General features: G+C 40.3%; 1 protein-coding gene across 1 annotated transcript in view; it reads left to right on the forward strand.

The window, feature by feature from the left end:
* Positions 1-300: 300 nt before the first annotated feature.
* Positions 301-16,329, forward strand: part of STMN2 (stathmin 2) — a 37,224-nt gene continuing 21,195 nt past the window's right edge. Inside the window, exon 1 of the mRNA XM_051770658.1 lies at positions 301-563. Coding sequence (XP_051626618.1) covers positions 545-563 — 19 coding nt within the window. The 5' untranslated portion in view covers positions 301-544. The remainder of the gene's footprint in view (positions 564-16,329) is intronic.

A 16,329-nucleotide genomic window follows, 5' to 3' on the forward strand; every position in this document is an offset into this window, starting at 1 on the left:
GATATCTGTGTATCCCTGCAGGAGGCAAAAATAATCTGAGCAGCTGTTTTACTGAAATAGTTTTGAAAATCCCTCGTAGTGGTCCCTTTTCTTGTATCTTTGGAATAAAATGTGTTAAAATGAATTTGTGCGTGTTTTACAGGTAGCAACAGCAGAGCCTTCAACACCAATAGGCTTTTTTCATGTAAGACATAAAACATTTGACATGGAATGTACTATTAGCACCAGACCGAGGGGGGAGAGGCAGCCAAGGACTGATTTCCATTTCAAACTGCATTCTGGCACTTTGTACTCCAGCACTATTGGCGGATCAATATTTAATGCCCGGAGATTCTGGCTCTGCAGGAGTCATGTCAGGGGACCTCTCGAGCCAATCTGCTTGGGTAGAGGAGTGATAATTATTCATGGGCTCCTGCCTCTTGCTCCTTCTCTTGCACAGCCCCACTCTGCTGACTCAGTGCCTTATTCAGTCTTCTCTCCCTCTCTCCACTGCTGTAGCTGGACCCCTTTGCCTTCACCGCCTCTGAGAGCCGCACATCCCACCATGGCTAAAACAGCAATGGGTAAGAAACCACCTCTCTTTTCCTTCAGCCAGTGCCACGGCCGCTGTCTCCTAGGTCCTCTACCTACACTAGGTGCTCTTTTCGCTGTCCCGAAAGTTTAGGGGTAAAAAAAACCAAGACAACGATGAACATATTTTTAATTTCTTTGATCAGGAAAAAAAGAGAGGGTGGGTGGGACCAGGGGCTGTTTTAGCGTCCTAATGGAGATCGGATTATAGACCGATGGGTGAGGTCGGCACATGAGCACAGCATAATTTTGAAACTGCTTTCATTAATTTAAAGATGAATATATATATTTTTATATATATATTAAAAAAAGGGAAACAAAACGAACGGTAAAGTTATCCCCGCTGTCAGTGTACCTCCCCTCGTCCCCGGCGGCCGGAGTCAGCGCTCCCCTCTGTCTCTGAAACCGCGTGGGGAGAAGAAAAGAGGGGCGGTGGAGAGGCACTGCCGCCCCAAACGGGCACGGCGGCGGCCCGAGGGGCTGCGGGCGGCGGCCGGGGAGGTGGCCGGGCCGGGCCGGCGGGGGGCCCGCGGTGCCAGGCGGGGGGGCTGCAGCGGGGCGGGCCCTGCCAGGCGCGCACTGCGGCCGGCCGCGCCCAGCTCAGCCCAGCCCAGCCCAGCCCGGCTCGGCCCGGCCCGGCCCGGCGCGGGGGGCTGCGGGAGGGGCGGCGAGAAGGAGCCGCCGCTCGGCGTTACCCCGGCACTGCCCGCACCTGCAGTCTGCCGGGGGGAGGGACGTGGGGGGCGGCTGAAGTAGGTCACTGCATCACGGAGAGCTGGTGTGCGCTAGCAGTGCCCACCCTGCTCTCTCTCCCGGAGGGCAGCTGCCGGGGCTGTTGTTACTTGGCGTTTTCCAGCTGCCAGCAGAGCATCCTCCCCCCTCCCCAGCAGAGCCGCGCCCTGTCTCCGCGACGCGCCGCCCCCCGCCCAAGCCCACCCCACCGGGCCCCGGGGAGCGCCGGGCGGGGCGCGGCAGCTGCGCCCTCCCCGCCCCAGCCCCGGTCCCCGGGGGGCTCCCAGGTCATCGGGGAGCACGTTGTCGTCGGGTCCGTCTTGGTCCTACTGGTCCAGGCAGGAGCGAAGGGCGGTAGCCTGGTACTGGCCCCTTTGTTCGAGGGAGACTGCTGGGGAGGGAGGGCGGAAAAATCGCAGTGAAGGTGTGGGGGAGACAGATAACAGTTTGCGGGTTGGGCTTTTTGTTTTGTTTTTTTTTCCAGGAGGGGAATGAGGCTGGACCTGCATTTGTTGCATTCAAATTCAAGTTTTCACAATCATTCACCGTTAATATCGTGCACGCACAAATCCCATAAAATAAGGATGAAGAAGTCCCAACACAATTGTTGCCTTTCTCCAAGAAGCAAATCCCATTCAAATTTCCATTCTATGCAGATTCTTGTTAGGACTCTTCATCACATTGCACAAAGTTACACCAAAGCCTCCTGGCAGTGGCTGTAATCGATGCATTACACCAGTGCATTTGTTCGAATGCTGATGTTCCACTCCCGAGGAATAATCGGTGTGAATTGAAAACATTTTAACCTGGCTGTGGCACCCCTAGGAACAGCATGAGACAGCTGTAGATGCAAATAGACGAAGGAAGTGAGGGCTGTGGGAGCCTGGCCAGCCCTGCAGTGCCGAGCACGCGGTCCCCTCCCCACTGCAGCAATCCCGTAATCAGTATTGATAATTTGTAGTCGGCCGGGGACTTATCGCGGCAGAAGGCCCTGTTAGGAATTCTACCACGAGGGAAGAGCAAGCTCCTCAGCCTGTTATTAATGGTCTCACAGCACACAAATATAAAGATTTCTGCAGCAAGAGAGAGGCCAGGAATCATTCAGTTTGCCCAGAGACGAAGGGACTATATGATGCCAGTTTGTCTAATAATACCTGGTTAACAAGCCACATATACCAACAATAAAAAGCTGTGTAACTAACTAGCTCAAGTTTCTAAAAATGCTAATTGCAATAGCATTTAACTTAAAAAGAATTGAAAGTTACATTATTAAAAGCATCTTCCCTCTTTAAACTCACAAAGATTAAAGGATTCTCCTCACCATTTCCTTAAACCTTATTCTTCCTCTTTCTTAGAGAAAATTTGGATCTAGACAGTCTATTACAATAAGCCACTTTATTTCAAGAATTACTACAAGCTAACAAATTTTATTTTCATGTGAAAAAATAGATGTATTCTCTGTAATACACATTTCCAGTTAGTGCTAAATGAGCTACATTTGTCCTGTGCTCAAGCTTTACCCAATAGACCACTGCAAGAACTACAGAGCGCCTGATTTTTTTTTTTTTTGCCTTTTGAGAACCGTATTTTGCAAAGTGGCAATAAAGGCTGGATCCTGCTTCCACTGGAGCCAGCAAGACATTTCTAATCAGTTTAAGCCAGCCCACTATTATGTTTCTGGCCCTGGTCCAGCAAGGCACTTAAGCAGGTGTCTGAGTGAGCATGCAAAATAGTCCTGCTGGCTTTGGACAGAACTCTACACATAACTCAGGTTAGGCAGATACCAAATACCTTGATAAGCCTGTGTTTATATTTTGCCATAAAAAGCGAAATTAAGCCACATTCTCTCTTAGGTTCAGTAAAATAAGAGGTTTTCAAGGAAAGCTCCTTTGACTTCTGTAGGAATCTCAACGGCTGCAAGAACTTCTGGAAGATCAATACAGCCCAAATGTCCATGAGGTTCTTCTTTCTCTTTAGTGTACATAGTATATGAATGATGCATGCCAGAGACACACACATTTTTTTTTTATTTTTTTTTTAAGTGTGTCTTATTTTAAAATTCCATGTAACACAACTGTAGGGAAATTCTAGGGGCTTTTAAATTTCGTTCTTCCTTTGATGCCATCTTCCACACAAAATCTATATTGAATGGAGGGACTCCTTCATTCTTTATACTCCCAACCATGCAGGATGTGTGTTACATAAATCAGGAGCCTTTGCAGGTGGGGTCACTAAAGGCCAATCAGGCCATGTACCTGGTTTGATAGACTTACTTAGGATATGTACATGGATGGCAGTGTGAGGGTGAAGCAGTCTGTGATGAGACTGGAACTAAAAAAGTGTTTGAAACCATTATTTCATTGTTTCCTTGCGGTGTTTTATTTAAAGGATATTTATTAGAACATTTTCAGACAATAATCATACAGAAACTCTCAGTACTGGTTATGGTTCTTGTTTATTTTATAGGAAGTTGTTTAACAGAAATGTGTTAAGGAAGTTTTTAAGTTCAATGCCTTTTGAGACAGTCAGGAATGCTGTGAGGTGATAAACGGGTGGAATTATGAGGATATGGGAATTCAGGCAGCCCCATGCTGCCTCCTTTGCATATCTCAGTAAGATTGATTAAACTCTTGTAAAAGTGTTTCAGAGTTGTTCTTCTACTTTGTCATTTACATTTTATTCACAAGCTCAGACATCTATACTTAGCTTGATGGATGCAAGGCCATTGCTAAGTTTGTCTATTAACTGAGTACTACATTATTGTTTTATCTGATACGTAAACATACATATGAAGTCATAAATAAGTGTAAGGTTGTTGAGTTTAACTGGTTCAATTACTTTAATAACTAGGCTTTTTTTACTGCAAAGGTGTAAGCATTCTGCCTCTGATTTGCCACCACACTTAAACAATTGTTTGATCTTTAACAGTTGCACATGAGTAGTCATCTGGACATCAATGCCAATGACAAGCTTCCAGTTAAACAACATATGGCTAAACACCGGGCTGAGTTTAGACTGAGCATGCTCCTTTCCATATTACACTGGTTTTAGCTGAAGGTTTTAACCTTCCCTTTCATAAATAAATGAACACAAATCAGCTCTGAATTATTTTCAGCTGTCAGAAAATAACATTTCTGCATAGACAAATAAGAAATCATGTTAATATGAGAGTGAATGTAGGCAAGAATCAGAAAATAGTGTATTGTTTCAGTGCTATCAAGAATGTGATTTGACTGAAACACCATTTTTCCAAATTTTTTTCAAGATCTAGCAGAAGAAACATTTTTCTGAGAACTTTTATTACTGAGCTAATATAAAGTTCATGGCAAGTACACTTTACCAGAGAACTGAAGGTTAACACCTATTCACATTCTTTTCTTGGTTTTGTAGAGTCAATTACTCTTCCTGCAATTGAAAATTGAGGCAGTAATAATTTTAAAAACAGTCCATATGGCTAAGAATTTATATTACCTCATAGCAGTTCTTTACTTACCCTGTGAGGTGTACAAGCAGGAGGATAAAATGTCATCTATTTCATTTTCTTGTGGAAGAGATCCCATAACATGCTGGGGAAATAAAAATAAAATTCAGCAGCTTGAACACTTCCAAAATGTTCTCTCACCTCCACCTCCATTACCTCTTTTTCCAAATATAAGTTCTAGTTAGACTAAAGACTTCCCTGTTTAATAATGTATTTCTGTAATTCATTCACATCAATTTTGTCAATTTGAATTTTCTTTAATTTATTATTTAAGCCTGGGAATTTATTTATTATTATTTATTTTTGTATTTGTACTACAATAGTACATTTCTCTAGATCATGTTTTGCACACCTATTTTTTAGTATAAATACTGTGTAATATAACCTAATGGTTAGATTTATCTCAGGTGACATTTATATTCATTTCTTTAGAAAAGAATTCTTCATTTTCAAATTAATAGCATTGATTTAAAAACAACTCAGAAGAAAGATGGGACACTCATATCCAGCAATATATTTAGATAGTGTTTCAGACTTCAAAAACTATACAGTATTAACTAATTAATTCGCCTAATTGCCTGCAGTGAGAAGTAGTCATTATTGTATAGTCTGAAACACAGAGATCAGAGAGTTCCCATGACAGGCCTGTCTGGGCAATACTTGACCTCTGAAGCATTTTCATGTAGGTCTAATTTAACTACCTTATTAGTGCACAGGCAAAAGAAACAAAGAGATGTTCAGCACTTTTGAAAAACATCAAGCCCTGGGTGTCTTAAAGTAGGCATCTTAAAATGGTGTCACACCATACAATTGATATAGGTGGAAAATTAACTCACTAAAAGCTTTGCTAAAGCTGACACAACAAGAAAGCCACCACTGGAACATAAGGGACTGAGAGTTGCACTGAGCTTTCTCACAGTGTGCCCTCCCCACAGGCTGTGTGTATATGTATATATATGTATGTATATATATTACATTTGCCTTTCAACTTAGGTTATCAGGCTTCAAAACCCTTTATTCTGGCACTCTCAGCAGATCTACCCAATGCTTTAAGGAGGAGTAAATGTCACATCATGAAGCAGCAGTGCTTGCTTACCTCTGAGGTAACTGCCTTCGAAAAATCCATTGTCAGTTCTCCCTACAAGTCATCTTTATAAAAAAAACTGTTGCCATCATCAGGTGGCTTGCAGAGAACGTGTCTTCTTCAGCAGTATCCATAAAAGAGATGATAGATGAACAAACTTTGCAAATGACTGTTGTGTCACTGCAGCCAGTGGAGTACAGCCATTGGCCTCAGAACAAGTGGGGGCACAGCCTATGGGGACACAGAAATTGGCAGCTGACTTGGAGGAATGTCTGATATTCACAATTCTTTCTAGGCTACACACAACCCTCATGCATTCTGTGGATACAGAATGTATTCTGAGGTGTTGTTGGTTTTTGTTCAGTTTTGAAAATATCGTTGATCCCACTTGGAAGTATGAGTCCCCTCTGTGAACATCAGCCAGCAACTCTACTTGGGACACATACCTCTATCCTGCAAGGTGCTGGGCACCCATGACTGCAGTGCAGGTAGTACCTATTTCTCTAGTTACTCAGCACTTTTCAAAAGCAGGAAAAACTGCTTTGGAGACCTCAACCCACATGGACCTGCATCCTCAGTCAAAAAAATGGACTGATGCAGAAATGCTGACTCCTGGGAACTAAATACTTTGGACATCGTGTGTCTGAGAAAAAACAGCATACAAAGTTGCTCCAATATTATTTCTTTTTTTCTTCCACTTATTATGTTTTTATTTTTCCTGTCTGCTAATACATAATTTAACCAGTGAAGTGAATTTCAGCTAGTTCTGCCAGGATGCGCAGTTAAACCGATGCACAGCATCTACAAAAAACACTAGGCTTTTCTGAATACATATAGAAAGTATATTTTTTTAAGGTATAGCAGTCAAATCCAAGCAGTTCATAAATAAATTATGATTTATGGACTCATTCTAATACAGAAAACCTCTCGTGGTTGTGGCAGTTGCTGTGTGGGGAAACGGTGATCCTTCACACACACAATCACAAAACAGGATTGGTGGGGGTTTTTTCACTAGTTTTGCCCCAGGAAGGTGGTTTAGTTTAGAGAGGTGACTGAGGACAGGGTTAGTAAAGCTCTAAGGCACCTGTGGTGGGGTACAGGTATGACTGTACCTCCACAGCACGTGGGGAGAGGTCAGTGCCTCTGGCTATGGTCAATAGTGAATGCACTCGATTCAGAAACCCAGAGGAAAATGCAGGGAGGAATGGGGATACTTCAACCATCCCTTGGGCACTTCAGGGAGAAGCCCTGCTTCAGTCTCTGCCTTTGTGGTGGGAGGAAAAAGAGGTGGCAATGGATGTACTCCTGTCCCTGAACCAAAGGCTGGTGGTCGGCCTTCAGGTGTGGTGCTGGGATGAGGTGGCCCTTGTCCATGCATATCCTCCCTCCCCATATAAGACCAGAGCCACTGAGCTATGTCCGCTTTCCACCCTTCTATGGGAAGAACATCATGCTAGAGAGAGGACAAGAGAACACACAGGAGGGAGGGTGACCTCCACCTAGTAACTGGGGACCCCAGAACCATCGCTAGATTTTGCATGATATGGCAAAATAGAAACAGTTGTGGGAGCAGAAAATAGAACTTGAGTTTCTTTAGGTGGCAGTTAGGACCCTTTGTCCTGAATCCCCTCATTCTAAAAGAGATTGAACTCAGCTCCTGCACTTCCTAGTCAAAGGTGCTTACTGTAGACAGTTGTCCCAAAGGGCAGGAGTTTCCCCTCAGCTGCATTTTAAAAGAAAACTGTGGCTGCCCTTAAATTTATGAAGAACCCTATCCTATCTACATGTGCCAAATGCTCTCAGGAAACAGGCTACACAGATTTCTTCAGAGGACTGGATCTCAGTTGGAAGAACACCCAATTCCCAATGTTAGGGGATTAAACATTTCAAGCCTGAGGCAACCTTGTTTGTGCAAAAAACTAATACCCTCCACTGCACACCAATTTGAAGAGCACAAATTGTGTTTTTCTGAATTTTCATGACCTCTCCTCACCTGTGCAGAAATTTGCAGGATCCACATTTTGGATTTCGAAACCTGAGTTATTTTTTTTCTTAAATATCATTTTAGGCACCCAACTCCTTTATTGGATTTGTAGGTTAATTTTATGACCTGACTTCCTTTTCATTAAGATGGGGAGAATCATAGTTGGGATGTGAGGTTATGTTCCATACTGCATGGAAATGTGTAACTATGCTCCAATATTACAGATGTTGCAGAAATCCATACTGATCAGATTACGAAACAGAGCAACTTAAACTACTGAAGATGTATTAGCATTCTGTGCTATTCAGATAGTTTTTTATAATTCTTAGGGAATTTCTTAGGTGAAGAAAAATTAATTTTGTGTATATTTTATACTACTGATTGACATAGAGGTTTAAAAATGGGCAATTTATCTTAAGCTAAGGTATGCTCTACCTGGAGACAGCCAAAGTACCTTTTAATGCTTACAGTTCTTACATTTAAATATATTCACCAGTCACTAAGTGATTACATAGCTATAACTTTTGATCTTGATGTTATTTTTCATCCTTTCAAAGTTATTGAAAACACAAATTGTCCTTTTGGGCTAAGATTTCTGAGATACACATGTTCAAATTCGTCCTCTAGTTTCCACTAGGGTGACTCTTGATGTCATTTTATTGGCAGAGCTCCCTGGACTGACTAATACTATTACAGTTATTTTTTCTTTTCAAAAGACTGTAGAGACCACAGCCAGGTCAAAGATTCACATTTTTTTTATCAACACTGCTTTATAAAAATGTAGCAAAAATTATATTTTTTTGTTTCCTAGTATTTTTGTACTGCAAATCCTCCAGTTACCTGAATGGAGCTGTAAGAAATGTTACGTGCTCATAGGAAATATTTTTACTTAAAATGAATGCATGAATCAATCTCTATAATTTTTCACAGATCTTTTTTGGAAGTAAAATTCACTTCTGTAACCCTTTTTATTAACCTATTAATTATTTGAATGTATTTGTTTCTTACATTATTCATGTGAAAAGAAAGAGCAATTGATATCACTTAAGTCATGTTTACGTCACTTGAATACACATTGTTTGTCTCCAGGTACTGGTGTTTATTCAATTTACTATGTAGATAGTAAAAAAACCCTATTTCTAAGCTTATATCTTTTCTGCATGCTCAGATATTTTTGATGCAGTTGAGACTGCAGTCAGGGACCTTTCAGTATATGTTGTAGATAGGAATGATGCCCTTACTCCTGATTTAAAAACTTAAATGTTTTAAATTTGTCAACAAAACACTTGTTCTGAAGGCAAATAATTTCTTGCTGGGAAATGATGTTCTACCTCTAAACATCATTATTTTCTAAGTAAAATATCAATAATGACTTATTAAGTAAAGTAGTATTAAGGTATTTATTTTAAGCTGTATTGAGGGTTCAAGTTATCCTTTTTGAAGTGCATTCACCTTTTTTTTGCAGTGAAAGATCAAGAAGGGAAATATCTTACAAGGAAAATCATACTACATTTCATTAACAGCGTAAAGAATTTCACCTTCTTGTGGTGGATGGCCTGAAAAACAGGATTAAACATGACAGAGGTACTTTCAAGTCCTCTGCAAAATTGTAATTACTAGTTTGTATAGGTTGTCAGTACTGTTCTAGAGGTCTCAGTTCTGCTGGCATCCTAGTTTCTGCAAAAAATGTGAACAGCACTGTCAAGGGTAAAAAAAATTGGAATAATAAAAATAAATACTTGCAACAAAATCCCTTGCAGATAAATCAAGACATTTAGATAAGCATACATAAGCAATCTGCAATATAAAGGTTGCAAAATTTTATTTAGTACATTTGTATGTAGTTATATGGATGGAATTTCCTAGATTAAAACAAAATTAAGAAAAAGTATTCTGGAAGCAGAATATTATATCAGATGGACCCCAGTCTGACCCTGAACTGCTACTCTAATATTATACGCTTTTAATGTCATTGGCATTAGAGGAAAGTCTGAGCTAGCAGTCAGGAAGATTTCTATTTCAGATGACTCTCAACTTTCTTGTGAACAGTCTGCTATCCTAATCAGCTCCCCATCTGCTTCATCGCCACCACCTACTGATTTCCAGTTCCAGTCCATTTCCTTGGTACCCTTTCCCTGATTTTCTTAATCCAATATCATTATCCAGTCAATCAAGTATCACCCTCATTCTTGGTCAAATTTCGATCATCCCATCCCCTGACTGACTTTACCTGTGTGTTTTTTTCTTCTTTTTTTTAATTTGTCTGTTCTCAGCAATTTCTTCCAATATGCAGATTCAGCTCTCATCCCTTCATACAGCCTCTTCCTTCCCGTAGTCCTTCATACTTCTGTGATGCCAGAAGGAAAGGAATTAAGACCACAGGATAGTTCTTTCCTCTTGTTTTTCCAATTTCCAGTGCTCCTCTGGTCCACAGCATCACTCTCAGCCCATGTGGAATTAGTCCTGCCCAGCACAAAGTGCCTTGAGACAAACTGGCTGTAAAGCTTGGATTTGTATCTCTCAGCCATGGCTGAAGTCTGAAATCCAATATTTCAATTGCTTATTCCATGGCCAGGCCTGGACAGATTTTTTTCAAATGAAGAATGATTTCCTGGCACAAAGCACTAGAACCTTTCAAATAAATAAAATAAGCACTTGTTTAGTTTACCACATGCATGTATTTTTCCCTAGTCATCTTCATAGAAATAGTGAAATGTTTTTAGCAAAAAGCTTCTCCAGAATTCAGCAAGAGGCAGCCTTCCAGCTGAGAAAACTGTAGGCCAAATTGTAATTTATCAAAGTGACGTTCCGTGGAAGAAGGACTCCCATATTTCCTAATGAAGTGGGGAAAAAAAGCAGGACAACATGGGAAATAACAATGGCTGAACTGTGGTGTACAGGTCACATGTTTAAGTGGCTAAGATGTGCAAAGGTCAGGAACACCAATCTTGCAAGAATTAGAACATAAACCTGTGGAAATCTATGGATGTATTCAACCTATGTTGATTTATATCTGATGAACCTATTTTTTCACCCTTTAAATCTCCCAAAGTATCAGCTTAGGAAAGAAATCTCTCCTTTATTATTTTGAAAAGTCATGTAAAAGCCAGCTACACTAACAAAGAGAATTTGATTATGAGGGAAAGAGATTTCTTTTTTTTTTTATTACAGAAAAAAGAATTTGATTATACAACAAAAGAGACAAAACAGGCTATTACAAGTTGACATTTGGATATATCCAGCTCCTGCTGCTTTTAGGTCATACTAAAAATCCAGTAGACAAGCCAGTCCTAGAAGTTTGATGAGTCTGTTAGAAAGGTCAGGCTAAGCAACATAGAAGTTCTGATTTGCTGTTAATGACAGACTGTTGATGCTGGTGCACAGTGCCCTGAAAATCTCACTATTGCAAGTGAAGATCTTTTTTTTTTATTATTCTAAATGAGCCAAGTGCCCTCACACCACCAACCAGTGGAGCATCTCTGCAGGGATCAACTCCTCATGTGGTTAATTTAGTAGCAGAGCAGTGTCTCTGAATTCATCAAGATCTTCTTCAAAGTGGACGCCAGTATTGCAGAAAAATAGAGAGACAGAGAGATAGACAGATAGATAACTGCAGGGGGATAAATAGAGTGACAGAGCAAAGGTATTCTAGAAATCTTCACTAATATTTCAGAATAGGAAAAAAATTACTAAATTGAAAAACAGTATAAAAGAGTGAAGGAGAAGAGAAAGATGAAAAATAGAGGTGAGTCATGAAAGACGTAATTGGGAGCAGTCATATTACTGAAAGTCGATATAAATTGCTATAGTGTAGACATTTATGCATTAATTTTGCATCTTCAAAAATCCATTTATTTCTATTATGCAAATCAGAGCAAAGCTACTTAAAACACAGATCGCTTCCTGTGACCAGTGGTTCTTTTTCTAGTTTTATTGTACCATGAATTGTAACAAAAGTATCCCATCAGTAAATGTTCTCCCTCAGCCAATTTAATCAATTCTGAATAAAACACTAAGTTCTTTGCACCATCAGCATGGTTTCCAAGAAGAGGCTGTAAATTTTTTACCTTTTTTTTTCTTATTAATTTTATGTATCTTCTGGTTAGCATACTCAGTAATATTTATAATCTATGCCCAACCATGATAAATTTTAGCAATAGGCTGTTGAGTGGTATCATTAATTTTGTAATGGAGGCAATCAGATGTTTGCATATATGCATAAAGACATGGCAGGATTCAATAGTAGAAGTATAAATCTGGTAATTAGTAATAATAGCTGCATAGATCATTTAGGTAAAGATCATGCCGAAAAATCTGAAAGCCACAGAGTTACAGATGTGTGTCATCTGGAAAAATTTGACTCTGTCATTTCACTGATCTTTCCTTCAAATAGCTGTAAGCAGCTAGTATATTTATTGTCCTTTAAGCCACCTCTTTGCCCAGATAAACAAACCAGGCCCCCTCTAACTACCCTTCACAGGCCACATTCTCCAGTCCCTCACCTTCCTGGTAGCCCTCCACCGGACCTTCACCTGTTCTTCCATGTCCCTTTTAAATTGGGGGACCCAAAACTGGATATAGTACCTCAGGTGCAGCTCCACAGCCCCAAATATCTCCAAGAAGTAGTGAACACAACCTCCTCTCCTGCTGGTTCACACACACCTTTGCTTTCTTTCTCTGTTTTTCCAAATTTGGACCCTTAAGAAGAAAGGTGGAAGAAATAGCAAAAAAAAAAAAAAAAAAAAAAAACCAAACTCTTACTTGTGAGACTTTTGGAGCCAACCTACACATGCCAAATTTATTCCTGTAAGTTTATTTTTTAACAAAGTCCCTGCCCCAGTATCCATTCCTATTTTGGTACCTAGACTTCATCCTTCAGCATTGACAGTTATGGGTTTAGGTAGCCACGCACTGATGCATATCTGAAACCTCACTTGGACATTTTTACTTTCTTTTGAACTGTGTAGAAGACTAGCAGACAATTATCCTATGTTTTTCAATGCCGTAAAAATAGATTTTCACACTAGCCCTAGTTTCTGGATTTGGCAACCTGCCAAAAGATTCTTTTCCTAGTCATTCTGCTACCCACTTGTTAGGAGATAACACCAAATGAGAATAAGAGTTTTACAGAACCTGCTTTGTATCAATATGGTTGATGAGGGAGTTGCTGTCATTTTTGCTTACTCTGTAGAGTGCTTTCATAGTCCTTCAAAAACTAAAAGCATTATTTTTGAACCAGAAGATTTCTCCAAGGATAAACACGCCTTTGATAGGCTTCCTACATAGGGAGACTTTCTTAATTTAGGGACTACATTTCTCTGAACCCAGAAATTCAGTCCTTTGTAATATCTTGTAATAAAAATAAATACAGCCACTTGCTCCCACATATACCCCATGGAGTAGACTCAAATTTGTATAAAAACATTTACATTTCTATTGTCTTTTTTATGAAAAAAGGGAATTAAGCCATACAGTGTAAGGCATCATAATAATACAGCTTCCGTTATCCCAACTTCTTGGGTTTACAGCAAAATCTTCCACAAATACAAGTTACACTGATAGGTAGACTCTAAAATCAAACAGTTTTACCCAGAAACTCGAAAGTTATTTACTAGGAGCTTGTTTGGTTCTGGCATTTGAATTTAAAATACTATTGTTAATTAACACAATATAATGTGTGTGCCACTGTATTATTGCAAGGATAGGAACTCTTCCTGTATAAGTAATCTGCTTACATATATCATTTGCAATTGTGTACACAAAGCAAACTAATGCCTTTATTCAAAATTATGAGACATTCTTATTTTAAGATGTCTCACAAAATTAAAATTCCATTCAAAACCCAGAAGTAAATTGAATTTTTCAGACTGTCCCCTTTCATTGTCTTTTGCATTTTGACATTTAGTTGGTAGTCATGGCAGCCAGCAAGAGTGATTGTGTAGCATAAAGATGCAGTTACGCATATTTGGCTTTGGGCTAAGTACATTAAATACATGTCAGTTGCTCAAAATCAACCAATAAAGTTACATAAATAAAGCTTTACATATATATAAAAACACATGCATTTTTATGTAAACACAGATATGTCTAAACTAACTAACAAATTATTCTATCTGTTTGATATTCAGACACTATAAAATGGGGTTTCTAGTCTATATGAAATCATTAGTTTGACGGGTACTGTCCACAGCCCTCACAGCAGCATATTTTCTCTAAAATAGATTCTCCTGATATTTATGGTGTGAAAATAATTTTAATATGTTCTGCACTCAGTGAAATGACTCAGCAAGCAAGGAATGCACCGGAATGTAGAGATCAGTAGTCCAACCCTATTGTAAATTATAATTGCATTTATATCTTATAACATAAACACAAGTTTCTAATTAGCTGATTGTCCAGGTTCTTTTTTTTTTTTAATAAAGGAAAAAAAAATGCACCTTACAATTTATTTTGCTAATTGTTTTCTGAGCCTCAAGTTACCACTAACTGATATTTGGTTTCATCAGTTCAAAGCACAATTTTGAAAATACTGGAAGACATCAAAGTTATCTGCACTTTGGAATGGCATAGGATGTGTATTAATGAACATTGTGGTTACAGCCCCTATATGAGTTATTAAAAAAGTCACATTTTATATCAAATTTACAGTTCAGTTAAAACTGTGTGCATATCTGAGCCCAGAAAAATGGCACGAACTGGCTTGTCTGTTAATGGAAACTGGCAGTGTAGCAATCCATCTCTGTTCCCTCAGGTGAGGTACTCCAAAACAGATGAGACTCCCCAAATTATGAAAACAGAAAACACTGGATTTTTTACTCATTCTTTCTTAATTGCTTGCTCTGCCTGAACCATACTGGTCCATTTCTTTCCTTGATGATCAGTGGCTTGCTTTTGTAACATGTGGGTAGTTCTGTTAAAATTTGCTTTCTGGAGAAGCTCAAGATGAACAATTTGACTGTAATATCAGTTCAGAGATGAGGGGAAGGATTTCATAACATAATTGAAATATTATTCACTACAAGTCCAGAAAGGATCTGCTGTGACCAGATGAAAAGAGACAGTAGCAGAACTCTTATTTCCATTGCGCAGGCAGGCAATATGCAAGATTATGTCATTACTCTCTAGGGATGACAAAATACAGATGCCACAGAATAAAATGACACCCGGTGTCAGTGGTGATGCATGGCCAGGTGATGCAAGACCAGAAAGAGTTTGTCGAGCCTCCATAAAGGAATAAGGGTGATGCAAAATTGTCAGTTGAAGCCTCTGAAAAATTATCATCAGGAAAAATTGAATAAATGCCACCATTCCAAAAACACATGGCTGAGGGTGAGATTCAGATAAATAAAAGTAAAACTGGCAGCCAGCTCTCTCACACCCTGCTCTAGTAACCCAGTCTTACTGCGCTAGAACAGAACCCGGAGCATGATTCATACCTCGGGAAGATGCTGTTTGATCATAGTAGGCTGTATGACTAAACTGTTGCCATTCTATTTCATTGTATTTGATTTGCATCCTCACTCAAGGAGCTGTTTCACCAGCCGTATTGCCTGCAGCACTCGCAAAGAGACAACCTGTGCCAACAGAGGTGTCACATACAGAATTCAGGAGAACTCTCTTCCCCAGGAAGCTTTCCTACAGAACAGGTCTATGACCTGAGGCAGGTTTTTTTTCACTTCTGGGTTGTTTTTTTTCCCAGCATCCCTTGCCTGTCTTTCTCATTTAGACCATAAGCTCTTTGGCATAAGGTGTTTGCATCTGACAAGTTTGTACAGAAAGTCGTGCAGATCTCATCTGGGCCTCTGCATGCTTCCACAGTGGAATGACGAGATGACCTGAAGAGCATATTGGGAGGCAGCAGCTATCTCTGATGGCCTAGCCCTGGGTGTTCTGCTGGGTGCTCTGCTTGATGCTCTAGGGGAGATCAGTGTACCCAACACAGGGACTTGAAATTTCACCTCCCACTAGTGCTCGGTTCAGCAGCAATGTGCTGCTGTTGTGGTGGCTGATGCCTGCATGCCAGGGCTGTTGAGGAAAAGGGGACTGCTTGCAGGCTTGGCAGCTTCCAGTCTGTAACCCAGTTCTCCCCACCCCACACTTATAAAGACACTGAAGAAGTTCCAACTCTTTTGCAAGTCCTTCCCTGGTGCTTCAGCTGCCATCATGGCCCCAGAACCAAGCCAAGCACCACAGATTTGCACCCAGGAAAAAGCACGGCTCAGGGAGCTCCTAAGCACTACATGGCCACTTCTGAGGGAAGGATCAGCAATCTGGGGTTATCCTATTGCAAGGAACTCCTGAAGCAAACTCCACTAGGCTGCTCTTATGGCAGGCTAGTACAGTTGGTAACCCCAATCCCAGAAATGCTAAGACAAAATAACCCATGTACAGCAAAACTGGGGTGGTTTGGTTAAGGAGAGTCTCTGAAAAGCCTTCTGCTTCCCTGGCCTTCAGACATGAGCATCAGGACTCCTAAAA

Source organism: Manacus candei, unplaced genomic scaffold (assembly GCF_025592945.1).
Source record: "Manacus candei isolate 608988 ecotype Guabito, Panama unplaced genomic scaffold, ASM2559294v1 h1tg000008l, whole genome shotgun sequence".
Taxonomy (NCBI): Eukaryota; Metazoa; Chordata; class Aves; order Passeriformes; family Pipridae; genus Manacus; species Manacus candei.